This window comes from Miniopterus natalensis, chromosome 4 (assembly GCF_054644295.1).
Source record: "Miniopterus natalensis isolate mMinNat1 chromosome 4, mMinNat1.hap1, whole genome shotgun sequence".
Classification (NCBI taxonomy): Eukaryota; Metazoa; Chordata; class Mammalia; order Chiroptera; family Miniopteridae; genus Miniopterus; species Miniopterus natalensis.
Genome location: NC_142084.1, coordinates 80,406,269 through 80,433,482, shown reverse-complemented (window position 1 = coordinate 80,433,482; position 27,214 = coordinate 80,406,269). Strand labels below are relative to the sequence as shown.

Genomic DNA, 27,214 nt, shown 5'->3' with positions numbered 1-27,214 from the left:
TTTCATGCTAGTAACCACTCTCCAGCAGCGCCTCTTACAGCCTGACTTCCAACCAATCTGTGCTTCTCAGCTCTATCCTCGCCACAAACATCTCCTGATCAAACGGTCCCTGCGCTGCCGGGTAAGTATTGTGTTCTTTGGAGTTGCCATTTGTACCAGGGAAAAGCAGAATTAAAGTCAACAGAATTGGTGTCTGGCCAATAACAAAATCTCTGGAATGTAGTAAGTATAGAGAATGTCTAGGTGCCCAGGCACTATTTTAAATGCTTTCAACATAAACTCAATCCTCACAACTGTTCAAGGTAGGTCCTGTTGTTACCCCTGTTTCACAGATGTGGAAACTGAGGTATCTGAAGGTTAAGTTCATAGTACTAACCCCTAAAAGAATAATAAAAGACTATATAGCTATTAGTTTAATAGAGAGGAAACAAAGAGGACTAATAAAAAATAATTTAAGGTAAAGCAAGAAAGAAGAAAGATTAGCAAAACCCAGGCTCTGGGAATCTATAGAAGAAAGAACAGAGTTTTTTCAATAAATAAATTGTAAAAGAAAAAAAACAAAACGGAAAGGAGACCTTTTAGATCAGTCCTATCCAACAGAACGTCCTGTGATGATGAAAATATTCTGTATCACACAGTCCAACATGGTTGCCACTAAGTCACATGTGACTACTGAGCACTTAAAATATGATAGTGCAACTGAGGAACTGAATCTTTCATCTTAGTTCATTTAAGTAACCACATGTAAAAAGTGGCTACTGTTACAAATAACACAGCACAAGAGCTAGAAGAGACTTAAGAGGCATATCAAACACAGTGTGTAGGCTTTATCTAATTCCTGATTCGGACAAAACAGAAAAACAGAAGGGGCCCAGAAAAGAAGGAAGGAAGGGAAAGAAGGAGGAAGGAAAGAAAATTTATGAAGCCTTTGGGGAACTTTAAACACTTTTTTTTTAATTCTATGAAAAGAATTGTTTAGGTTTTAGGGATAATAATAGTATTGTTACTTTTTTTTTAATCCCCACCCAAGGAGATTTTTATTGATTTTAGAGGGTAGGGGGAGAGAAAGAAAGAGAAACATCACTGTGAGAGAGACACATCAATTGGTTGCCTTCTGCACATGCCCTTACCGGGGCTGGGGATCGAACCTGCAACTCAGGTACGTGCCCTTGACCAGGAATTGAACCTGAGACCCTCTAACCACTGAACCACTCTGGCCAGGGCCCCATTGATCCACTTTTAAGAAATTATTCTACATACGTATTTACATGTGGAATTATTTGTGGTAGCAAAATCATGGAAACATCCATCAATTTGGATCTGGTTAAGTAAGTAATAGGAATCATTAGACTAGAATACAGAGGCACCTCTGTGTATGCTGGTATGGAATTCCAAGATAGATTAAGTGGGGGGAAAAATCAAAGGACAGAAGAATGGCCCTTTTTGTGTTATTGTGAAAAAGAAAGTTTTGTGCATATGCGTTTATGTGCATAGGTTATCTGTGAGAAAACACATGAGAAACCGGTTGGCTCTGGAGAGGAACAAGGGGACAGGTAGTGGGTATCTTTACATTGTACCTTTTTTGTACTGTTAAAAAGATTTTTTTAACCAGGGGGCACGTAGTACCCATTCAAGAAATAAGTAGATAATTGTTACTGTATTTTAAAGCATGAGTTCTGGAATTGTACTACTTGGATTTAAATCCCAGCTTCAATTCTTACTGGCTCTGTGAAGTTGCACAGATTACATATTCTTCCTGTGCCCCATTTTCGTCATCTGTGAAATGGGGACAATAATATACCTACCTCATAAGATGATGTGTTTAAATTTTCTTAAACCAAGAATGTATACCTTCTAGGCTAGTAGAGAGGAAATTTTAAAAAAGGACTGAATAATATAAAAGAAAACAAGAAAAAAGATCAACAAAGTCTACATTGTTCAGCACACATAGCAAGTGTATTAGTTTTATTATTTCAGTAGTTTTGAAACACTGCAAAGGTATAATAATATTTGAGAGTGTGGTTGCTTATATCCAGAAGTTCAAAACATCTTTTGTCTATTTTGGTTATCTGTAGCGTACACTATTTCAAAACATGAAGTCTTGCAGCAAAATAAAACAAAACTCTAGTAAATGCTGTCCTTCTGAACTTAGCTCCCTGAATCAGCAGAGCGTGTTCTTGTTTTCCTCTGATAAATATTATATATTTTTTCTTTTTAGAAATGTGAACATAATTTGAGCAAGCCAGAATTTAATCCAACATCTATCAAATTTAAAATCCAGCTGGTTGCTGTGTGAGTATTTTGGGATTGGTGTTTTTGTGTGTGTTTTGTTTTCCCCCCATTGTAACATGTGCTTACTGTTGGCTTAAAAAAGAAAAGAAAAACTACATTAAAATAATCTTGCTGTTCTGCTCTTGTTTATGTTTTGAATTATATACCATGAAGTTTAAGGCAAATCTATAGATAGAATCCAGGGTGTGTTTGTATCAGTGACACAGTGATAGTGTGGTCTGGGGCAATGTGGTAGGTTGGTTATTGGCTGGAGAGGCACTCGTCATTCATTACAAATTATAAAGTACCAAAGTTTGGAAATTATCTTTGAAAAATTAAAGTTAAAAATAATAAAGTATAGCATACTGAAGAATATTCCTGTAACAGTGTTCATTTTATTTAACTCTGTTCTAATAGCCCTTCACTGGGCTATTAGATGGGATAAAAGTGATTAAGTTAGTGTTGACTCACCGAAACTTGTCAGTAGAAGGGAATTTTTGTGTATGAAAATCACCCATCAAACAGAAATATTTTGAAAAATAAGGAAAATATTGTCTTGACTTTAGGGTGAAAGAGTCTGTCCTAAGTAAGGCAGGAAGCTCAGAAGCCACTAAGTAAAATAGACAGCTTTGACCTTAGCAAAAACAACAACAAAGTCCTGAGACAGTAGAACAGAAAAGAATATTTGCCATTCCTTGACAAATAAAAGCTAAATCCCTGGAATGCAGAATTCCTCACAAATTGGAATAGATTTGAACAGGCAGCTCACAGAAGAGGAATTCCAAATGGCCAGAAGTACTATGTGGAATGATGCTGAGACTTGTTAGGAAAGTTTTAAAAAATAAACAGCATCTGGTGCCCCTGAGAATGTGGGTAAACATTTGCATACACTGACGGCAGGCTTGTGATTTGCTAGTCTTTTTGGAGAATGGTCTGGAATATCAAGACAAAATTACATAGATCTTTTAACCTAGCAGTACCATCTCAGGAATCTATTCTGTAGAAACAAAAGTTCCAATATCCCAAGGTACGTTTATAAGGATGAATATTGCAACATTTTAATGACAAGAGCTGGAAACAGTTTCAGTGTCAAGCTGATCAACATTAAAGAAATAGTTGATTAAATTGAGACATGCTAGTGCTGTAGAATATTATGCAGCAATTAAAAAGTCACTGGCTGTCAAAAGGTTAGAAGTGCTGGTGAGGTAAGAGGAAGGAACTAAAAGGGCCTCATATGGGGTCTGTTATTTTACTCTGCAGGGGTGGACAAAAGTAGGTTTACAGTTGTGAGTACATGAAACAGTTTATTCTTGTATTATTTATTAATTATTGTATTATTTTCCATATGAATAACTCTAAACCTACTTTTGCCCACCCGTGTATTTGTCTAAATTTATTTCCCTCATCTCTGAAATGGGAATACCAGTCTGTCTGTCTGTCTCTCCGGGTTATGAGTGGAGTCAATTGAGCTATTATTATGTTTGCAAATGTGTTATAACTGTAAATCACCATAAAATATATTCTGTTTTCCTAACTATTATTTAATACATTACTGGTTAGCAAGTAAGAAAACTATAAAAATGGTACATGTGAAGTCTGGTGCAAACGCCTTTCTTAATTAAGAATTACACACATTACAGAAGCCCTGAATGGCAGGATGTGCCATTGAGCAAAAATACTTTTTTTCTGACATCATGGCAGTATTTACCTGGGAATCTAAATACATGTGCTCGGGCCACACATCAGACCTACAAAAACCTTGATAACAGGGCCCTTGAATTTGTATTAAGTTACTTAGGTAATCCTGATGACCAGCATGAAAACTATCTAGTCTGAAGTTAAAATGCCTTATTCTATTTTAAGATTCACTTCCTCCTACTCCTACCCCCCCTTTTAGTGTCTCTGTAATAGATTTTGTCTTATGTTAATATATGCACAATTAATAGCATTTATGAGTGCTTTGTTCCAAGTGCTTTTATATATATTATTTACTATATTCTCCACAATAACCTCAAGATATAGTTACTATTATTGTCTTCTTTTTATTTTTTATTTTTTGTTAATCCTCCCTTGAGGATATTTTTTCCATTGCTTTTCAGAGAGAGGGGAAGGGAAGGGAGGGAGAGGGGGAGAGAGAAACATCGATTTGGGAGAGACACATTGACTGATTGCTGCCCGAGTGCACCCCGAACAGGGGGGGGAAGCAAACCCACAACCCAGGTACGTGCCCTTGATCTGGAATCAAACTTGTGACCCTTTGATGAGTGGGCCGATGCTCTAACTACTGAGCCACACAGGCCAGGGCGACCTTGTCCTCATTTTAAAACTGAGAAAACCAAAGCACAAAGAGGTAAATATCTTGCCCTGGTCTTTTCAGAGAAATATCTTGGTATCTAAATACTGAACTGGAATTTGAACCTGGACAGTTTTCAGTCCAGAACAAACACTTACGAATACAGTTCTGTGGTCTTATTTAGAAAGGCAGCATAACATAGTGGGTAAGAGCAAGGACCTGGAGCCAGACTGCTTGGGTTTGAATCCTGGCCACTTACCAGCAAGGCACTTCTCTTCCCCAGCCTGGTTTCTTCATCTTTATAATGGGGGTAAAATAATGCTTACATCATGCAGTTGTATGAACATGAGTTCATATTTGAAAAGTGCTTAAAACATTGCCTGGCACATAGCAAGTACTATATAAAAGTATGTGGTAGTTAGTGTTTTTACACTCCTTCAATGTGTTATTAAATTTCTCTTGGGTCTTTTAATTAGCTTTTAGATTTATAGAAATGAATTAAAATCTCAAAAAAATAGCTAGTAAGTATAAAAGGCAGATATCTTCCATGATGCCCACACACCTGTAGGCTCTAAACCAGAAGTATACTATACGTAAGATTTCAGAAAGAACTCATTATCAGTTTGGTTTAATGTCTTAAGTTTTTACTGTGGTGATGATACAATTCTCAAATTCTTTTTATTTGACGTGTTCTAATTAACATGAAGAAATCTTTGCTGTACTAACTAAAAGAAAATAAAACTTTTATGAGGCTCTAGTGACTAGTAATACATTTTTTTACTTATGCACAGCAATTATATACCGGAAGTGAGAATCATGTCAATTCCCAACCTTCGCTACATGAAGGTTAGTACTTTGCTTTATTAACAGGAAAAGAAAGAATTCATTGATTGAAGAGGTGTATGTGTGTGTGTGTGTGGCAGTGTATATTTGGCATGCATGCAATGAGCAAGGGATAAAAAAAGAAGAAAGTTTGGGATAATAAAGGGATTGAGATTTTTAAATTTCTTTAAGCTGGGATTCTTGACAGTAGCATCTCTGAATGCATGCAGAAGGAGCAGTGTGCACATACAGAGAGGTGGAATCGTGAGTGGCGAAAAGAAAGATGTTGAACTCCACAGGCATCTTTAGCTCTTCTCCATCATCTCGTGTGTGCATATGTAGCAGATAACAGGAATCATGTAGATTTCTTCTTTACCACAGCTGCTCTCTGCTTTGAGGTCCTTATGTGCCCCCCCACCACCACCCTTTAATGAACTGAAGAATCTTCTGCAGCACCTCTTTAGTTCTTTCCTCTCATGGTGCCCATAAAGACATTTATGAAGTCCCAATTCATTTTGAAGATTTTTTTTGCTAATCTCGAGAGAGTATAAATCAAGGGCAAATTATGGTTTAAGAATTCTTAGAAGTCTTTTACAGTCTGATGTGCCATTTTATCTATGTTATTACATCTGACTAGCCTGTGGCTCCCATTTTTTATTTTGAGGGCTTCTTTTTAGTCCTTAAGTGAAGGACTGGGCGGAGCAAGAGTTGTAAACTTTAAATAATTACTTAGATTATATACATTCCTTAGAATTTCTGGATCTGTAGTAACTGGCCCTTTCCATTGGATCTGTCCCATTTCCTCAGTGAAAATAGCAACTCTAGAGAGAATATGGCCTAACACATAAATAATAGAGTAGGAATGAGTGAGCAATTGGAGAATGTAGTTATGGAGAGGTATGGGTGGATGTTATTGCTCAGGAGTAATTGGGGAAGGTGGGTGATGATTTTGTGAAATATTTGGTACAGCAGCTAGGAAAGTGGACCTAGGTGACAATAGTGGATCATGTCTGAGAGATGCTTTTCCTATTTCACAGGAGAGCCAGGTCCTCCTGACTCTTACAAATCCAGTGGAGAACCTCACCCATGTGACACTGCTGGAGTGTGATGAGGGGGACCCTGATAATATCAACAGTACTGCTAAGGTAGGAGCATTTTGTCTTATCCTGACTGACCCCGACTTTTCCTGGAGTGACCTCATTTGACCTGGCTTAAAGGACTCTATACCGTCTCTATTTCCACATCCATGCAGTTTTGATTCTACCTCCTAAGGTTTTACTTTACTGTGTTTATCTGCAAACACACCGCCACTGCCCTATTTGAAGGACTCATTGTTTCTTACCTGAACTGTGACAGTAACTTCCTAACTGACCTCACTGTTTTTAGTCCAACCCCACATCCATTCTAGTCCATCATCTGTCTTGCCACCAGGATGATCTTTCTAAAATCTAACTTTGATCATGACATGCTGATTATTTGCTGTTTCTCTGACTTTGGGATGAAATTCAGATGCCTTGACATAGCAGAAGAGCTCCTTAATGTCCTCACTTCTGTCTGTTTTTCCAGATGATCTTCCCCCGGATCCCCAAATCTGGCATCCTCCAAATCATACATATTAATGGCTGAGGTCCAAGCAGACCCAGTGGGTTGTGAACTTCCATAGTGGAGAATTGCATATGCTATTTGTTTTATCTAGAATACTTACCTCCTGCCCCCGCTCCCCTGGCACTCATGCCCACACCTCTCTTTCAGTCTTAACGCGTACTCATTCTTCAAGACTCATAGGAAATCACATGGCCTTTAAAAGCTGGTACACCTCCCCTAGATGCCCTCTGCTTACACAGAGTATACATAGCACTAAGCAAATATTAAAGTAGGTGATTTTGTCTCTGTGTTAGTTGAATGAATGAAATGTGGCCCGTCTTCCTTTTGCTATTGGGTCATTCAGTTAATACTTGTAGAAACTTTGGGTCAAGAACTTTTCCCTAGACCATCTGTTTCTGACTCATCACTCAGCATGGTGTTCATGAACGGAAACTGGTCAAAAGGATGCCTATGTCTTTCAAATAGTAATTAGTAGAGAATCTCTTTATCTTATCCCTTTTTTTATTTCCCTGTTTCATGTATAAAGACTTCCTTCCTTTTAGTCGTGAACGGCTTATTATTTTACTTATTAGCATTACTTCCAAAGAGAAATGACACATATCTGTCCTTGCTCCTTTTTGTAAGAAATAACACTAAGCTGTTCCAGTAAGGATAGCAACAAGTAAGTGCCCGATGCATATGCCCAGCTTGTGGACTTGCTATTTTTTTTCTCTTTACACCTCCCCAGCCTCATTTGTTCCATGATTAGAAATGTAGTTGACATTGTTATCTGTCAGCCTCTGACACAGTGAAGTCGAAACCTAGTTAAACATGAGGATAAGTCTGAAGAACACTTAACTGTTTTCCATGACCATAAACATCCCCAACGTCCCCATTTCAGGAAATATTATGCTGCAACCAATGTTTCTCCTTTATGTTTTTCTTTTTTTAAAAAAAAGATCAACTGTTCCATATATACCACAAAGCTTGAAGACTAATATAGTGAATGCCTGTGTATCTTCATCCCCTTAAGAAATAAAACATTAGTCACAATTAAAGCCCCTGCGTCCTTCCCACTTGAATTTCCCAGTGCAGCTGCAATGAAGTAAGCACTTGCTTGACTTTATCATTGTCTTAAATTTCTTTGTCCTTATATTTTTACTGGAAATGTCTGTGTTTTTAAACAGTGTTTTTAAAGTTTATATTAGTGATATAATGCTGTATGTTTCTTGAGTCTTGCTAATTATTTATGAATGTCTACATCAGTGTAATACTTTGCTGTAGTCCGTTGAATGAGTGTCCTACAACTCTCTGATTCCTTCTGAAAAAGGCCTCTCTGTTGCTCTGCAGGTGGTGGTGCCTCCTAAAGAGCTTGTGTTAGCTGGCAAGGATGCAGCAGCTGAGTATGACGAGTTGGCAGAACCCCAGGACTTTCAGGATGATCCTGAGTGAGTGAGATTTTTGTGACCCCCACACCACATTGGCTGATGCAGGAGGCCCACTTATCAATCCTAATTTTTTTATCTGGATTTTTAAAAATAAGTTGCTCTTCTTATAAAAATAATTACTATGGACATTTGGGAAATATATATAAAACCATAAAGAAGAAAACAGAATACAACCTAACCACCAGAGATAAGCATTGTTAACATTCCGGTGTTTGTCCTGTTGTATATTTCTTTCATCATTGGTATCATTTGGTAAGCACATTGTTTTAATCTTTGTTTTTTCACATAAATACATTTTTTCATGTTAATAAAACAATATCAAATGCTTGATTTATAATAGTTGTGGACAGAATACAGCTTGTGAACAGAATATAGTATCCCTATAGATTTATCATTGGATTTGTCCACCCCACCCTCACTTTCTTAGAGTAATTAATAGATTTTATTCTCTCATACCTAGTAACTGAAAAGTAAAAAACCAAACCCTTTCCTGAATGAGGAATGCATCAGTCATTGTTCAGTATAAAGACAGAAATCATGTCAGTTATTTGAACAGAGAGGATTTGATATAAAGAATTGTTAACTGAGGAACTTCAAAGGCTATAAAGAACTTGAAGTATCCCAGAGCTGGCAATTTTATGAAGCAGCTACCACCTAAGGGCTGAGGGAACACAGGAAAATGGTGAGAATTGTTAAAATTTAGGAGCTTGACGGAGGAGCCCCATGGAGCAGAAATTCAAACCTTTGGGGAAGGTGAGAGAAGGGACACTGCTTGTCAGGTGCTGACATCTCAGGGTGGCAGAAGAGGCATGCATGGTGCAGCCAGCTATGCAAGAGTTGGAAAACTGCCGTTGGCTCCTGCCACTTTCTGGGTGAAGGAGCATTGCTGGAGTGGTGCCCATGGGAACCACACACAAACAGGAAGCTCCTAGGGCGGAGCAAGCCCCTCTCTCTTGCAGGCTCTAGTCTCCCTTTAGAGCCCCCTAAAGAGAACCTGACGGGGAGCCAGCCTACAGAGCAGAATGTGGTTAGCAGAGCCCTGGGTCACAAAGCAAGATGTAGAAAGTGAGCTTAGAGCTGAGAAGCATGTATATAGCTTAACGTACTGGCACAGGGAACATTTAAGGCTTTGTAGCAGAATGATCAGAAGTTCCCTCAGCAAGGTTTGGAAAAAATCGAGAACACAGGATGGGTTGGGAGAGTAAAGTGGGAGCACAGGTGAGACTAACACAGTGGTTACCAAAAAGGTTCTCTTGAGAAAGCACCAGGTGGGTGGTTTATTTCATTTTGTTCTGTAGAGTCCTGGGCTCCACCTCAGAGATTCCCTGTAGCAGGTTTAGGGGAGGCGCCAGAAGTCTGAATTTCTTTTTAAACTTTCCAGATGGCAGTGGTTGCCTGGGAAATTAAGGATAGGAAAACAGACTTTTTCCTTTTTACTATTTTTAACTGCATTTTAAAAAATGAATCTGATAACAAATCAAAGGTTTAGTTAACTACAATACACAATGCGTGCTCTGTAATCTTAAGCTTCATGTGAGTCCTTAAATTACATTCATGATGTACAGAAATTCAAGGCCAACTTCTTGAAAGATCATCTGAGATACGAAATTCCAGTCGGATTAATTGTATGACAGATTGACAAAACTGAATTAATTATATTTCACATTACTATACTTTATAGGACTTTTAGATACCTGGAAATTAATGTTATGCAGTACTGCTTAAGTATGTAAATGTTTGATTCCAGCAACTTTTCTGAGAGTAACTGTCATTTGGAGAGTATATCAAGTTCTGTTTATTTCATTACTTTTTGAAGCTATGTTATTAAGGCAAACACTTCAGTGCATGTCAGAGAGAACTGAAATGGAAACCTCAACTAAAGAGATATTTTTTCTATTCTAAAAGTTCCTAATTTATAGAGATTATTTACAAAAACACTGATTTATGGTATTCCAGAAATTCCTTTAGCTCTGAGCTATGATCTGTTTTTGTCCTATAGAAATATTACCACATGTGCACCAAGGTGAATGTAAAGGGATTTTCCCAGCACCCTTGTTTATGGCAGGAACGTTGGCAGCCACCTCAGTGTATCCAGCCATGGTAAATGCAGAATGGAATACTAGGCAGCCACTAAGGAGAATGGAGAAGATCTGTATGCACCAATATGGAAAGGCGTGATAAACAGAATGTGGTAAACAGAGCAAGTTGAGAAAAGCAAGTTGCAGATAGTGTGTACCTTTTGTGTTGGTTAAAAAAACAGAAAAGTGTAAACACGAAAATATCTGGTAGGTTAAGAACCAAAGTGTTTGCAGTTTTTCTTTTGTGCTGAAGGAGAAAATAAGAGGAAATACTTTTACTTTTTCCCATTTGAATTTGTTTGACTATATCTTTTGTAACATTTAAAAAAGGAGATCATTTTGCTGAAGAAACTCTTCATTGCTGATAAACGGGTGGTGGTTATATCTTGTCATCAGATTTCCTGTTGGACCATAAAATGACTGTACGTCTTAGTGGCTTGGCTGACTTGTGACCTAATACTGTGCTTATTTCCTTCCATAGCATTATAGCCTTCAGAAAGGCCAACAAAGTGGGTATTTTCATCAAAGTGACCCCACAACGTGAGGAGGGCCAAGTGACCGTGTGCTTTAAGATGAAGCATGATTTTAAAAACCTGGCAGCACCCATCCGCCCCATCGAAGAAAGTGACCAGGGCACAGAAGTCATCTGGCTCACTCAGCATGTGGAACTCAGCTTGGGCCCACTTCTTCCTTAAAAGGTTTCACTGGTGGGCAGATCCCAAAGGACAGTGTCACCACAAACCTGTGTTAAAATGTGGAAGCCGCTGCTTCATTAGGCCTTGTTTATAATGATGTACCCATGCACTACTGAATCCTGTTCCCAGGAGGGTGGGGCATAGGCAAGGCATTAGGAACACAGGGCAACTGTTGTTCCTCTTGCTTTCACTTCTGTTAACACCAGTACGTCTGTGTCTCCCTCACTGAACCCTGCACGTTGAATAACAACAGCATAGTTTCATCCCAAGAAAGTGGATGGCTGTTCCTTGGAGTGGCATTAGATTTGCCGCTTAGAAACACTGACATATATCTTCTGATCTGATCTCACACAGGATCATAATCTCACAGATGAAGCTTAAAATGACAACTGAAAGATAGACCTATTAGCCACGATCTGGCCTTGGTCTCAGTGTCAACTGCTTTCTGCGTCCGTTAGATATAATCAGCAATCTAAACGTATCCCTTGACTTGCCATCGTGCCGTAGATTTCCATTTGACAGGAAAATAGAATTTTCACATTGTCTTTAATTTTGCGATGATTGAAAACTCTTAAGGCACTTTGATATGCTCTCTTCTGAGTGAATACAGGATACTTATTGGTTGCTCTTAAAAATGTTTTCCCAGCAGAATATGGAATTTTTTTTTTTTTTAGAAGAATTTGGGAAGCAGGCATTTACATGTCATGTCAAGGGGGTGGCAAATTCCATTCACTTCAAATTTTGCCACAATATCCAGGGATGAATGCTTCCACATGGAGGCAATCTTTGTATGTCTTACTCTCTACCCCTTCTCTGCTCTGCCTCTTTAACTCAGTAGATTGTTCTGAGTATTTGCGACCTGGAAAGAACCCAAAGAAAACTTGGTAGACAAGTTTACTTCTGGAATGCAGAGAACATTTTAAAGGTTAGATTGTTAGCATGATCTGAACTATTGTTCTTCCATTGATTTGAGGTGGGATTAACAATTATAATCTCTTGAATCCAAAACTGGATATTAAGAAAAAGAACCTTTCCTGAGTATGACTTTTTTCAAATGGTATGTCAAATGAGACTGTTTTGATTGTAAACCATAAAATAGCTCAGCAAGTAGCCCAGAACACTTGCCTAACAGCACACATTCTGTTTTCATTCCATATCCTGGAGTGGGGTTGTTAACCTGAATTTCTGTGATGTTTTCTAAAATGAGACAACAAAGTAGACCACCATCTGCACCACATTTTCTGTGCATGCATTGTTAGCAAGCGGCCAACAGACTTTTGGTGAAAAGAGAAATTTTTCCTGTTTACCATGGTTTTGTTTTCAAGTGAAAGCCTTTAGTTTAAAAGAAAAAAAATAAGATCTATAGTAATCTAGAATATAGACAGGACTTAGTATCTTGGCAGCTCCCTCTGGAAGATAAAAATATTTAGGAAGCCTTTGAAAGACACTAAGTGGTACTCCTGAGGTCAAGCCAGTTTTATGAAACAATATTCCACAGAGTAATATATATGGTGCAGTATAAGAAAAAACTCATCTCTAATGTTATAACAATAATAAGTAAGATTTAGGCTCCTAAAAGTTGGGGCAGGGATTGTGTAATTACAAATTTGCAAACTATAGAAATAGTTTCATGTGTGACCCCACAGAGCGTCAAATTAATTTTTATTTCACTACCTGCTAGAGCCTACTGTGAAGCCGCTCCATTTGCTGGTGGAGTAAAGGGCATCAAAGTAGATGATAGCTTTCTTAGTTTACACACTTCCATAGACTACACACAGTTGTATGTTGTGCATTTATGGCATGTAGCTGGTATTTGTTTCCAAAGTAATAAGGTTAAAGTAATGGGTCTCGTCACCCCCTGTGACACAGAAACACAACACAGAAACACAAAAACACTTTTGATCATAGAATTTTTTTTTTCTTCAGAAGCCAAATTAACTTGCAGAATAACAGAGTCATTGGTTTAATGTTTCCTCAAAATAGTTTGCAGTGCAAGCTGGTATTCTGTGTGTTAGTAGAAATGGTTCAACATCTGTAGCTGGTGAATTCGGTATTTTATTTGTCACTTTTGTATATTAGATTAGATGCAGGATTTTTACTGCATAGTCGGTGTGCACCACTGCAGGCGAATTAGATGTCATTAGCACTAGAAACTACAATTTTGGAAACTTAAGGCAAAGTTAATTTGGATTTGTGATTTGATTAGCCCACCAAAGTTTTATTTTGTTCAAAGTGCTTGTAGGCATATTGAGCTAAATGTCATGCGTATTTGTGAAGAAACATCCTTTTTGGTCCCTTTGGGGAATGAGGGGCACTCCTTGATCTTAATGAATGGCAGGTTCCTGTTTTGCCTTATTGCTTAACTTAATGTAGTGAAATAAAGTGGACAAAGCTTGAGTGTGTTTTGTTTGGTTTCATGAAGACTGGAACAGCACGGCTAGTCAGAAGACAGGTGGAGTTAAGAGTTAGTATGAGAATCAGTGGGGAATGCTCCCTTCCATTTCTTTAAGTGAACTAAGCTAAAACCTCATATCAGGTTGGTTCACTGTAACATATGGATGGATGTTACTTGAGCTCCTTATAAACATATTCAGAACCATTATATAAATGTTACGTTGCTGGTCTCTACCAGCTTCTATCCTGGGTCATTGCTCCCAAAAATATCCTTTCAAATATACAAAATGGCCCAACCCCAACAAGTAGCCACTCATCCACCTTCATCTGTACTCAACTCTTCTTCCCTCCTACTGGAAATGGTCTTCATTTCTAACCAAAAGCACAAAATAATGCTGGAGGATGTGAAAGCTGTGGTACACTGAAGGCAACCATCGTAACAAAACCCAAACCCAGCTCAGTTCCTGACTAGATTGACCAAACTCCACACAAATAGAAGAGGCTTGTCCATTTTCAAGCATTACTACTTGTTACCCAGTCTCTACTGTTATATATAAGCACTGACTGGCAATAAAAAATGAGATACACAAAGAAAAACCAAGCCATTTTTTGTCAACAGTCAACAAAACCACATACAGATATGATCCAGATGTAGGGACTAACAAACAGGGACTTAAACTCTGATTAACATGTTGAATCTAGTCAAAAATATGGGTAATATGTGTGAATAGATATCAGCAAAGAAGTAGAAACTATAAGAGACAAATTGAAATAAAAAAATACAGGATCAGAGATGAATATCTTCTATGGGCTCATTAGTAGATTTGTCATAGCTGAAGAAGAATCAGGAAACTTAGAGATGGGTCAATAGATATTATCCAAACTGACCCCCCCCCCAAAGAGTGAACCAACAAAATATTCTAGATCTATGGGACAATATCAAATGGTCTAATGTGTAATTGGAGTTCCAGATGGAGAAGAAAATGGGCAGAAGAATATTTGAACAGATGACATCTAAGAATTTTCAAAATACAAGGAAAGACAAACCACAGATCCAAGAAGCTCAGATAAACCCAAGCACTTTCTCATAGAGGAAAAGATATATATACTATATGATGAAATCTCACCCCTAGGTGTTTACCTATGAATACCTATGGCCATGCAGCAACCTGTGTATGAATGTTTATAATGGCTTTATTTATATTCATGGAAATCTGGAACAACTCTAATGTCCATCACCTGGCAAATGAATTGTTTTACCCCAGTGTAGCCACACAGTGGCATTCTCAGCAATAAAAAGGAACACATTACCAATAACATAACAATATGAGTGGATCTCAAATACAATATTCTAAGAAAAAGAAGTTAGACCCAAAAGGCTATATAGGATTCCACTTATGACATTCTGGAAAAGGCAAAACCATAGGGACAGAACATAGACCAGTGGTCACCACTGACAGTGTATGTGGGAAGTGGATTGATTGGTGCATAAGGGAATTTTGGGGGTGGAACTATATATTTGTGAATGTGTGTAAAATTTTCTAACTGTAAAACGACAAGGTAAACTTCTGTACAGAAATTATACTTTAAACCTCATTAAAAAAAAATTAGGTGACAAATGTTTTAGGTGACAAATGATGATTGGATATGTCAAAAATTATTAAAGTGGTACCAGAATGCTTGAAATTAGTAAAATATTGGCAGAGTAGTTACAAGTTGTTCCCAAAACGATATAACAATGCTTATGTTGATCCTTAAGACGTTTTTCATTTTAGAAGTTGGAAAAACAGTACTATTGTCTTTGGATTTGTGGTTTCACCATTTATTAACTATATGACCAAGAGCAAGTTAATCGGTCTGAACCTGTTTCCTTTTCTATAAAACAGGGACAATCATACTAGAGTAGAGGGTAGTGGTTACCAGATAAAAATACATGACATCCAGCTAAATTCGGCTTTCAGATGAGTCATTTTTTAGTATAAATGTCTGAAACATGTTTATACTAAAATATGGTTCGTTGTTTATCTGAAATTCAAACTTAACTAGACATCCTGTGTTTTTGCTTCTAATTCTGGCAACCCTGCAGCAATTAAGCCACTCGCACGGCAAGACATTCGCCCAGCTTTGGCATAATAGGCACTCAGTGGGAGCTAACGCTGCCTTAATCCCATCCCCTCATTCATTACTTGTTCCTTTATTCTTTCACTCAATTTTTAAATAAATCAGATGCACTTGTAGCTCTTCATCCCAATCAGGGACCAACCCAGACCAGTGACACACATCAAGACTGCAAAAGTGAAGCCAAGAAATTCCGAGCCGATGACGTCAAGGCGCACGAGGCCCCGCCCCCAGGGCGCACGTACAAGGCCCCGCCCCCCAAGGGCGCACTAGACGCGCAAATAAGACGTAACAGGCCGGGAAGCAGCCCGGGGGCCTGACGGGATTGTGGCGGTCCTCTCTTCCAACTCGGAAGCGGCCGCTGCCTCCGGGCGCTCTCAAGATGGCGACATCTCTGGGTTCCAACACCTACAACAGGCAGAACTGGGAGGATGCGGTGAGTGTGCCTGCCGGAGGGGGACGGAAAGAGGCGGCGAAGCTGGGCCTCCCGCGGGCGGGCCAGGCCGTGGCTGCGGCGCGGCCCAGGGGGTTCCGGGGAGGAGGCGGCGCCGCGGCCTAGCTCGGCTGGAGCGGGAGGCGGAGGGCGGCCCGCCTGCGGGCGTGGAGGGAGGGGGCTCAGCCAGGGTCCGAGACCAGCCCCCTTTGCATGCCTGTCCCCTCCGCTCTTTTCGTGCCGGTCTCCTCTCCCGCCGCCTGCCGGAAAAGCAGACAGCGCCCCCTCCCGTGGCCGGGCCCGTGCTAGACCTCGGGTTCCTGTCCTGCCTGTCCCCCGCCCTCGCCCCGTGCCCTTCTCCCCGCCAACCTCCCCGTGCCCCACGAGTGTGGCTGAGATGGCAGGGTCCCCGGAACCTACCTCTCAACCAGATTTCCCATTTTCACCAGGACTTCCCCATTCTTTGCCAGACGTGTCTTGGAGAAAACCCATATATCCGAATGGTGAGTGATGGTGTGTGAAACGGGAATTATTCGTATTCTGTAAACGTGGTGGTATTTGCACAACTGTCCTGAAGTGCTTCTCTTAGCCATGCAGAAGTAGTGATGCTCCTCTACTAACCCAAAGTCTATGACAGTTTGCAAAGACTGTCATGCTTATTCTGTCACTTTGAAACTCAGCGACACTCCTGTGATATAGGAGCCATAATGAAAGCTCAGATTTGAGCATTTACCTGGGAGAGACACCTATAAACCAGAAGTTGAGTTAATGTCTTTTTACATAGCAAGTAATGAGTGGAGCTGGGATTTAAATTCAGATATGCTCCAGGGACCTCAGCAAGTTAGGAAGAGAACCAGAATGCTAGGTTTCCTGACTCCTAATCAAATGCCTTTTGGCCACTGCACCTTGTCTGTCTCTTTTAATGTAAGGTGGCCCCTATTGTCACATAAGGGTAGAATTAGTGACAACATTCAATAATTAGATTATTGATTTCAGAGAGAGGAAGGGAGAGGGAGAGAGAGATAGAAACATCAATGATGAGAGAGAGTCATTGATCTGCTGCCTCCTGCACAACCCCCACCAGGGATCAAGCCCGCAACCTGGGCATGTACTGCTGAGCCATGCTGGCTGGGCAGGACTATATTCTTGTGGGTGTTGATACATTGATTGTTCAAGATGTCGAATAGCTTATGGGAAGGGAACATTTAATACATGCAAGATATTAGCACAGCCTGTGGTAGTTACCTTCTAACTAAACTTTGTAAAATGGGCTGACCATGGCTACATCCTTCCTGATGCAGGGACTGTGGAAACAGGACGTTTAGGAAGTTTATTTCTTGGGAGAGAACTTGGAAGACAGTAGTGAACCTAACAGTTGTGGCTCTGTTAAGACGCATACTTACCTGGTGTTAGATCCATAAGATTCTTTAGAGGTTATAACTCATAGTAGGTGATTAGGATATATACCCCACTCCCTGCCCTTTGGGATGCCAGGGATCTCCAGACACATTTCTTGGGTTGTATTTGGGGAAGAAGCAGATATCTGGTCTGCTTCAGTTGTTTTCTGGTGTTTTTTTTTTTCTATTTCAGACCAAAGAAAAGTACGGGAAGGAATGCAAAGTAAGTATGTCTGTTAAAGAGTAATGATTTCGTTTTATTTTCCTTTTTTTCTACCAAATTAGCCTTCAACTTGCTGAGCTTTGAGGTCTTCCAGTAAAAGTCAGTGCTACGCAACTTTCATGTGTCATTTATATACTCACTGGCTGTTAACTGTTTAGTGTGTGAGGTAAGAAAATGAGCCCTTTAATGCAGGGGTTCTTAACCTGGTGCCTGTGGATTTTGAACCCCTTGAGATTATATATGAAGTGTTGATTGATTGTGCACATGAGAATTTTAGCTGAAGAGGAATATCATAGTTGTCATAAGATTCTCAAAGGAGTATATGACACTCCCCACTCCCTCCAAAAAAGATTAAGAGTCAGATTATTAATGGTGGTTACCTCTGGGGTGGAGAGGACTTTGACTTTTGAGTATTTTATTTCTGTACTATGTGAGTTTTTTACTACTAGGGCAGGGTGTTGAAAATAAGATTGAAATATCAGATGGCAGTTAGACTAGATGATTGCTAAAGTCTCTTGTATACCCTAGATTCAGGGATCCTTTCTTTGAATCCCCCATTGTTATTAAATCTCTTGCACTGATTGTCCAGGTAAGGACCATTCATACTCTGTGGCTCTTATTTTGTGTTAAAGATCTGTGCTAGGCCATTCACAGTGTTTCGCTGGTGCCCCGGGGTCCGCATGCGTTTCAAGAAGACTGAAGTGTGCCAGACCTGTAGTAAATTGAAGAATGTCTGCCAGACCTGCCTCTTGGATCTAGAGTATGGTATGTTTGCCCTGTCCAGTAGATCTAAAAGTATGTAGGTGCCCTAGACAGCAAACCAGTCTTTTCATCTCCCATGTCTACCCTACCTCTGGTTCTGAGCCCAGCTTGGAATGTCACCTGTGGTCTGCTTTTTGTAGTAAGAGGAGAACCATACTAGGCCATCCTAGAGTCCTCCTAAGCAACAGTAGGAACTTAAGGAGAAGTTGGGAATTAATTAGAGCTGGCCTAAAGCTCCTTCATGTACATCCCTGTAGCCAAGGGGAGGTAAAGGCCTTGTTCCTATGGGTAGGTAATTTCTTTGCCTTAAGCTATTTTTTAGATCCAAAGCTTTTTTCCAAAATCCCTATCAGAAGCTCATAGGCTACTTGTGCTTTAAGTTTTTGTCTCAACTGTATTGTTAGGATTGATATACTGCCACTGTTTCAGAGTAAGTGCTTTTTTTTTCTTAACTGAAAGTGACTTGTTTATGAGGAAATACTTTTTCAACAAGAGTTTTTACTATACAATAAAAGGGAAAAGGAAAATATGAGTTTGTATATGTTAAATTCAGAAAGCTAACCTGCTTCTCAGGGCCTGGTCACATATTATTTATATGTTCGTTATGGAGGTGTTCCAGATCTAGAATACAATTACCCTTATATGACCATGACTATCCAGACAATCTATAGGACCAACCTGAAAATTAACCACTTTTTATGTTTATTTTAAATAAATTGTGTTGTAATAAAAGCTAGACACATTATTGATTTACAGGTCAAGTTTGACTATACCCAAAGTTTGTTCATCTAAAAGATTTTCTAAAACATTTGTTTCAAAATCATGACAGTTCAGGAATTAGGACAATTTCTTAGAATGATCTGTAGCAATATTTGCCTAATAGTCCTCAAGATATTGAGTGAAAATATAGTAAAGCCTCTGGTACCAAATAAGAAAGTGGAGAAGGAAAGGATGATATGTATATTCAGTAATATTTTAAAATATACCTGAGTGTTTTTTCTTCTTTTCTTTGTACCAGGCCTGCCCATCCAGGTTCGTGACGCAGGGTTGTCTTTTAAGGATGACATGCCAAAATCAGATGTCAACAAGGAGTACTACACACAGAACATGGAGAGGGAGGTATGCTGCCACTTTCTTGATACAGTCCTACATTTCATAAAAGAATCCTAGTGGATTGACAGAGTTTATATCATTTATCTTCTGAATTTGCCATCCTGGTGTAGATTTCTAACTCTGATGGAACACGGCCAGTTGGCATGCTGGGGAAAGCCACATCCACCAGTGACATGCTGCTCAAACTGGCCCGGACCACACCCTACTACAAAAGGAATCGACCCCATATTTGCTCCTTCTGGGTGAAAGGAGAGTGTAAGAGAGGAGAGGAGTGCCCATACAGGTAAGAGCTAAAAAGTGCATTTTCAGTATTTGCTTTCAGATGATTAGTTATCTAAGAATTGGGAGGTGCCAGTTTAAACTATTTCTGCTTTAAAGTCTAAAAGTTTATACACTAGTATGGTATATCTCATGTCTTTAGACTGTTAAACATAGAAAAGCTTGATTAAATTGTTTTTATGTATAATGGAGCTTTCACTTATAGCTGAGCCTTGGGAAGCTAAGTCACTCTGCTGTATAGTATAGATGTTGACCCTAAGAGTTTCTGCCTGAAGTGTAAGCCTTCACTGTCATGGTATAGTTGAGGTCAAATTAAAGCCAGGAATCTAAGGGTGTGTGAGTATGTTTCAGTCAAAATTGCCAAGCATCTGGGTTAGGAGCTCTTAACTTGGGGTTGATTAACACCACCCCTGTCAAAAAAATTACTCCGTTTTCCAGGGCTGGGTGTATAGCTTTAATCAGACTCAGTGGAATGCAAGACCTCAAATATGTTAAGAGCCATTGACCTAGGGAGGGACAACAGTGTTTTGGTTACCTTTTGTTTTGGGATGGATCGTGCCAAAAGCATTTCTCTGTATGGAAACTCTGCCATCCTAGATGGTCATTTAGATGGCTTTTAGGAGGTTGGCAAGTCATTGTAATACAGTAAATCAATTTAGTTCTATTTTGATGATTATGTTTTGAGATGACCAAGGTTTTAGTTCAAAAGGCATTTTAGGGTATGTTTTTGGGACTTACATTGCTACTGTTGGGTGATACCTATAAATGTTTTCCATTGTTTCACCTTTATTCATTGTTCTTTCTTGAACCATAGACATGAGAAGCCTACAGATCCAGATGACCCCCTTGCTGATCAGAACATTAAAGACCGATATTATGGAATCAATGACCCTGTGGCAGATAAGCTTTTAAAGCGGGCTTCAACAATGCCTCGTCTGGACCCGCCAGAGGACAAGACTATCACCACACTATATGTTGGTGGTCTGGGTGATACCATTACTGAGACAGATCTAAGGTTTGTGGATACAATTTAAGAGCTCTTTTTGTTTTTAACTGCCCTGGAATAACTTTGCGGGGCAGAAACAGGCAGGCATGATAATCCTTTACAAAGTACATTTTTCTTTAGTCAGTCTGTAGTCAGTAAATATGCCAGCTAGAATTTTTATAAAATTGTTCTTTATGATGCCAGAGTAGTAAGGTCCATCAAGAGTGCTTAGTCCATCTTCCATATGGTAATAATTACATGAGATTCTGTTTGTCCTAATAGCCAATTAGAGTTTTTAGAATAGGGCACACGTCCAAGTATGCTTAATTATGTAGGGGAGGGAAAGCTTTGCAGTTATAAAATTCTTATGGTTTAAATTGTTGGCTTTTTAAAGAGATTGGCATTTGGAAATTTGTATGATTCTTGGCTTGTATTTTGGTGATCTAGATGAGACATCTGGGCAGAGTGGAAATACTTCTTCCATAGAGAGAAAGTGGAGAAGAAACTCATATAATTTTATAAGCTGCCCTTGGTAGCTGCTTCCACTGCACTCTAAGTGAGCTAGACAGTCCCCAGGAGGTGGCAGACTTTTTCCCTTCTCTTTTTTACAACCTTAAAAAAATTTTTAAAAACATTCTTGGCTTATGGGGCCATGTGGGCTTTAGTTGGCCAGTCTCTTATCTAGGGTTTAGGATCCCTTAAGGAACTTAGTGGCGCCCCCTTTCCTCCATGGTGAGAACCCTGAGATATTGAATAACCTTTAATTGCTTGTTACTTTTCTTTCCCTCTCAATACGCAGCCTCATAGTAGATAAGGTATTGGGGGAACTACCTGCAGGTAGTTAGGCAGATCACCATGGGGCCATGTACCTTGTGGTGAGTCAGTGGAAGAGTGAATAATCTGCTCTCAGCCTCCTGGAAATGTGTGTGTTGTTAACTCTCGTTTTTCTCTGTCTGTGTCCCTTCAGAAATCATTTCTACCAGTTTGGAGAGATCCGGACGATCACCGTGGTGCAGCGACAGCAGTGTGCTTTCATTCAGTTTGCCACAAGGCAGGCTGCCGAAGTGGCTGCGGAGAAGTCCTTTAATAAGCTGATTGTCAATGGCCGTAGACTCAACGTGAAATGGGGAAGGTGAGAACAGACTATTTTGAAAAGATCTTTTCAAGAAAAGTGTTTCATTACCTGGGTCTAGAGAGCTTTTGGTGAATAGGCCAAAAAGAATTTTTCATTGTCTATCCAGCATTCATTCCTGTGGACGTGGGAGCACCCTGCTTTGGACATTAATTTGGGGTTTTGGTATAATAACCTCCTTTGAAGGTTCATGTGTTTTGTGACCAGTCTTATAGGCCAGATATAATGCCACGGCCTGAAAGGTAGATTTGAGAGTTGAGTTTACAAATGAGTTAGACTCAGATTCTGTCCCCTAGGGGCTGACTGTCCAGTGGGGAAGAATAGCTAATTTACATTTGAAAGGGATAAAACACCCTGAAGGTTTAAGGGGAACATGTTTCCAACTTGGAACCAGGGAGAAGATGGCTAATAGCAGCAGGGGCCCTTATGGGGTGCTTCCTGGGTGCTAAACAGGCATAGGTTGCCTCTCCTGGTCCTTACAACAGTTCTAGCAGGGCTTGAACCAGGTCTTTCTGGCTTCAAAGCCTTTGCTCTTATCTACTCTGCACGGTGGCATTTAAGGGGAAGGAGTGCTTGCTGACGAGGCAAGGAGTGAAGGAGCCTCATCTGACTAGGGAGCAGGAGAAGGTGTGAGAGAAGGGGCGCAGTGCTGACGTGTGTGTCTCTCAGGTCCCAAGCAGCTCGAGGAAAAGAAAAAGAGAAGGACGGGACCACGGAGTCTGGCATCAAGCTGGAGCCCGTTCCAGGCCTGCCAGGAGGTGAGTGCAGGCTTCAGCCAGCAGGAGCTTGCTGGCTTCAGATGCTCGGGCTGCTTTGATGTGCCTTCGGTGCTGGAAGAGACCCAGGTCTCTGGCTCCAGAAACAGCCGTCTCCCTGCAGGAGCTCCCCGAATTAAAGGCGGTGGAAACAACATTGCACACTTGGCTTCCCCTCTAACAGGTGGCTGTTTTCTCTTCTCCAGCTCTTCCTCCTCCTCCTGCAGCAGAAGAAGAAGCCTCTGCCAACTACTTCAACCTACCCCCCAGTGGCCCTCCAGCTGTGGTGAACATCGCCCTGCCGCCCCCCCCTGGAATTGCTCCACCCCCACCCCCAGGTAACTTCCACCTTCCTTGTAAATACGTCTGATTTAGCCCAGAAAAATCCTTTTGAAAGCCCTGTCTTTATACCTCACCATCATGTCTAATAGTCTAAATCCTTTGAGTTTGCCTCATGGAATTCTCAAGTAAATCTGATTTGTTAGGATTTTTGATATTTTATTGTTTTCTTGGCCTGCGAGGAGGGGAAAGTAGCCATTTTTCTAAAGATCTGAGTATATGTAAAATCAGGATGGAATTCTTGGATTATCATGACCTATCACCAGTTTGTTCCCTGTGCTGATATAATTGTGATGCCCTAGAGCACCATTGCTTAAAGTGTAGGCTGTGGGCTTTCGTCATTTCACAGTGTCATTACCTGTCTGCAACAAGATAAGGAGCTTGTGCCAGGGTGTAAATGTATTAAGTCTTGTTACAAAAAATCATCAGATTAGCTAAGAAGTGTGCTTGGTTGTGTAATTAGTTACATTTAGCTCATGGTTGTTACCAGGACTGGCACTTTCTATAGTGCTGCTCTAGAAAATGTCAATGACAGTGTGAACAGTGTAAGCCACAGGTGGCCAGTGCTTCTGTGGCGGAGTTCCCATACTCTCTGAAGAAAGTTCTGGCTTCCGAACGCCCTCCATTCTAGTATTAATCATTGACGTTAATGATGAGACAGGGTCTTCCATCATTTGATTCCATCATATCAGGGTCAGCCTGATTTACCCCTCACCTCCCAAATACTGATGGGACCCTGCTGGGCAGGATTGGCATGTTTGATACCTAGCAGGAGCTCAGATGACATACGAGCAGATAACTTGAGTCCTGTGGAGTTTTTCTTTTTTTTTTTAAAATATATCGTTACTGATTTCAGAAAGAGGAAGGGAGACGGAGAGATAGATGGAAACATCAGTGATGAGTCGTTGATCGGTTGCCTCCCGCATGCCCCCCCCCCCCCCCACTGGGTATCGAGCCTGGAAACCCAGTCATGTGCCCTGACCGGGAATCGAACCGAGCTCTCCTGGATCCTAGGTGGATGCTCAATGGCTGAGCCACGCCTGGCTGGGCAGTTTTCTTTTAACCTGGACCAAGAGGAATGGATTCTCAAATCAAGGAAGTAATACAGGGAGACACTCCTAAGCAAGTGCTGTGAACTGACATTTTCTAAAGATCCTTGTCATTTGGTTTCTGTGCAAGTGGTGTTGACTTTAAAAAGATTCAGAGGTTTCAAAGGCTGTCGGAGGCACTGCAAGCCTAACAGATTTGTCTCCCATCTGCAGGTTTTGGGCCACACATGTTCCATGCAATGGGACCACCTCCTCCCTTCATGAGGGCACCAGGACCGATCCACTATCCTTCCCAGGACCCTCAGAGAATGGGGGCTCATGCTGGGAAGCACAGCAGCCCCTAGCACATCATCACCATTCTGGGGCTCTAAAGAAGACAGGGCGCTTAAAAATCCCAGTAAATGGATCTTGGAATAAATATATTTTTCCTTCCTTTGTAGTTTCCATGGTAGCTGAATGTGTTCAGATGTGGGCAGAGAACGATAGCCATGCTTTGATTGATGGACCTCAAGCTGCCATTACACATCTGGTTACTATAACATTACTAATAAAACTTAATGCTTGTTCCCTTTCTATGAGGAGCAAGCAAAGGGGTGAATTGGAATGTCCAATGGAGTTACCTTCCAATTATATGTTCATTTTGTATTATTTTTTGGGAGGGGTGGGAAATTAACCTGCAGTAAAAACCTTTTGACCATTTTTATGTCCATTGGGTATTTTCCTTTTTATCATCTAAAAAAAGATTACTAGTACTAATCATTGTAGTGGCATGAGTGTGATTTGCACTTCTCAAGTCACACCCTCAGAAAGACAAGTGGAGCCCAGCAGCCAGCACAGCCCAGGTCTCTCACCTCTACTTTCCTCATTGATCACTAAAGGAATCTGGCTGATAGTTTTACTTCTCTACGCTACCAAAAAAGACACGAATAAAAGTTACTTTGTATTCCTATCTGATGGAAACCAGTGTCACAAAGCTGTATCATTGAAGAAACCTGGTGTCTGGGATGAAATTATTTTAAAGAACTTCCTGTAAAACACTTTAACAGACTGTGAAACGAAAAGCATTGGAATGTGTTTGAATGGAAGACTTGCGACGTACAGCTGGAACTTTGATCTTCAGCGTTCGCCTTCATGTCTCATTTTCATTCCCCGCTTCTGGGCAGGGAACTCTGTTTGGTCTTAGAATGTTTGGATATAACTGAATTGTAGATGGTAAAAATAATTTGATGTTGTGTTGTGTTTTTTGTTTTTTAAAAAATTAAAACGGGTCAATTTTCCAAATGTCATAGACTTATTTCTAGATTTCTATTTTCTTTGTCCTTTGGTGGATGAACTTGAGGTCAGTGGACAAACAAGATATATATGAATGTAAATTTTTTCATTAGACTTGATTTTTACCTCTGTCCATTTCATGATGGTAAAAAGGCCCACAGCCGGCAGGAGGTTGGTAAATGGTAACTTCAAAATACCAATCTCATGTACAAGTTGTTTTAAAAGGAAATGCAAAGTTTATAAACCCCCTTTTCCTGAAGCCAATTCCATGTCACTTTTATCTAAAATAGTATCTATGGGATGGACATGCCCTATATGACAAACACCCTTTTGTAGCATCACTAGAGAATTTGTTTTCCTTAGAGGATTTTGTCTTGCCTTTTTTTTTTTTTTTAATACTTAAAAATTAGAAACACTTCAAAAATGTGATTTTTTCCCTAGTAATATAGGATACTTGCAAGTATTTGACACTATTTTGGGTAGGGTTTGAGGGTTTTTTGTTTGTTATTGAGCATGTGAAAGAATTTTAGCCAATTCGTGAATGTGAGTCATGTAGTGTTAATAATTGCGGAGTTTGATAATAGCTATCCATATACGCGTACGTGAATGTGTGACTCTCCAATTGTATACTGCCTTTTTGAGATGGAAGAGATTCTAAATTTTGTGCACTGTCTGGCTCTGGATATATACATATTTTGAAAAGCATAAGCTAGTATAAATTGAAGTATAGAGTAGATGCTCAGTCAGTCTTTCTTAAGTAAATCAGAATTATAAGCAGTTAGATTTTGGCAAAAACTCAGGTGCTCACCAAACTCCATGTCCTCTTCTAGGGGACACAGCTGGGGGTACAAATGGTGAAAAGAAACCTTTGCTATTCCCAGAGCTGGTCTGTAAAAACATCTTACCCAACCCTATGAGCTTCCCCCCATCTGCTGGCCAAGTGCACAGGAGGGTCTCCGGAAGGTGGCAGTCACACAGCAGAAGGAATGTAGATTTCTCTATCACTGCCTTGGGAGCATTGTGATAAGAGGAATTTTGTTATAATACGCCATTGAGACCTGGGATTTTTCCGTTAAAGCAACTAGTGTTACTCGAATAACTGATGTAGTCAAGTCTGATCACAAAGGATTTTCAAAACCCATTTTTATTTATACTGAGAAATGGTTTAAACAGACTCTGGAGCCGGACTGCCTGAATTCAAATCCTCACTTCAGCACCTCTCAGCTGTGTGACTTTGGGCATGTTACTTAACCTCAGTCGGATGGTCATAACGCCTCGTCTCCTAACCCTTCCCACTACCTGTAGTATTTTGAGCTGCTTCCCTTGTGGAGAAGGCCCAGGTGGAACAGCATCATGACCACTGAAGCAAGGCAGTGGCTGCCCGTGGGGCAAAGAGTGCTATGCGACAGATTTTTGGAAGGCAAATCACAGTGAGACATTGTAAACTGAAATAAATGGAGGTAAAAGAAGAGGGGTCTAGAGTGACCCCGCCCCCAGGTCTCTTGCTTGATCGCTTGGTTAAGGCGGTGCCTTTCCGGTGGCTTTGTAAAGGCACCATTTTCCCTTCCCGTGTTCTATTCGCAAGTCAGTAGGAGGGGAATTACACTCCACCTCCTGAAGGGGGAGTAGCTACATGCACTATTCGGATGTTTGTAAAGAACGTCCTACTTTACTGGAGTCGTTTATTTATATTACTATGGGTTCATGGATATTTACTTTATTCTCTGAATTATAATCTACTCTGTGAGTTGCCTTTTCACTCTCTTGACAGT

At 40.3% G+C, this 27,214-nt stretch overlaps 2 protein-coding genes across 4 annotated transcripts in view; both read left to right on the top strand.

The window, feature by feature from the left end:
- DCTN4 (dynactin subunit 4) overlaps positions 1-13,588 on the top strand; it is a 28,163-nt gene extending 14,575 nt beyond the window's left edge. For both annotated transcript variants that reach the window (XM_016214002.2, XM_016213997.2), the window contains 6 exons: positions 12-121; positions 2,219-2,292; positions 5,356-5,410; positions 6,424-6,531; positions 8,321-8,418; positions 10,978-13,588. In XM_016214002.2, the coding sequence (XP_016069488.1) occupies positions 12-121; positions 2,219-2,292; positions 5,356-5,410; positions 6,424-6,531; positions 8,321-8,418; positions 10,978-11,191 (659 nt within the window). In that variant the 3' untranslated portion in view covers positions 11,192-13,588. The remainder of the gene's footprint in view (positions 1-11; positions 122-2,218; positions 2,293-5,355; positions 5,411-6,423; positions 6,532-8,320; positions 8,419-10,977) is intronic.
- A 2,420-nt stretch (positions 13,589-16,008) lies between these two features.
- Positions 16,009-24,596, top strand: RBM22 (RNA binding motif protein 22). Of its 2 annotated transcripts, XM_087816927.1 has the most exons (11): positions 16,009-16,139; positions 16,586-16,639; positions 17,727-17,756; positions 18,389-18,521; positions 19,537-19,637; positions 19,742-19,914; positions 20,725-20,925; positions 21,863-22,027; positions 22,697-22,785; positions 22,989-23,120; positions 24,384-24,596. In XM_087816927.1, the coding sequence occupies exons 1-11, from the start codon at positions 16,086-16,088 to the stop codon at positions 24,512-24,514; spliced, it is 1,263 nt and encodes a 420-aa protein (XP_087673053.1). In that variant the 5' UTR covers positions 16,009-16,085; the 3' UTR covers positions 24,515-24,596. The 2 variants fall into 2 exon arrangements, with proteins under 2 accessions (XP_087673053.1, XP_087673054.1); XM_087816928.1 differs by lacking the exons at positions 16,009-16,139; positions 16,586-16,639; positions 17,727-17,756 and adding an exon at positions 17,764-17,922.
- The last annotated feature ends 2,618 nt before the right edge of the window (positions 24,597-27,214 follow it).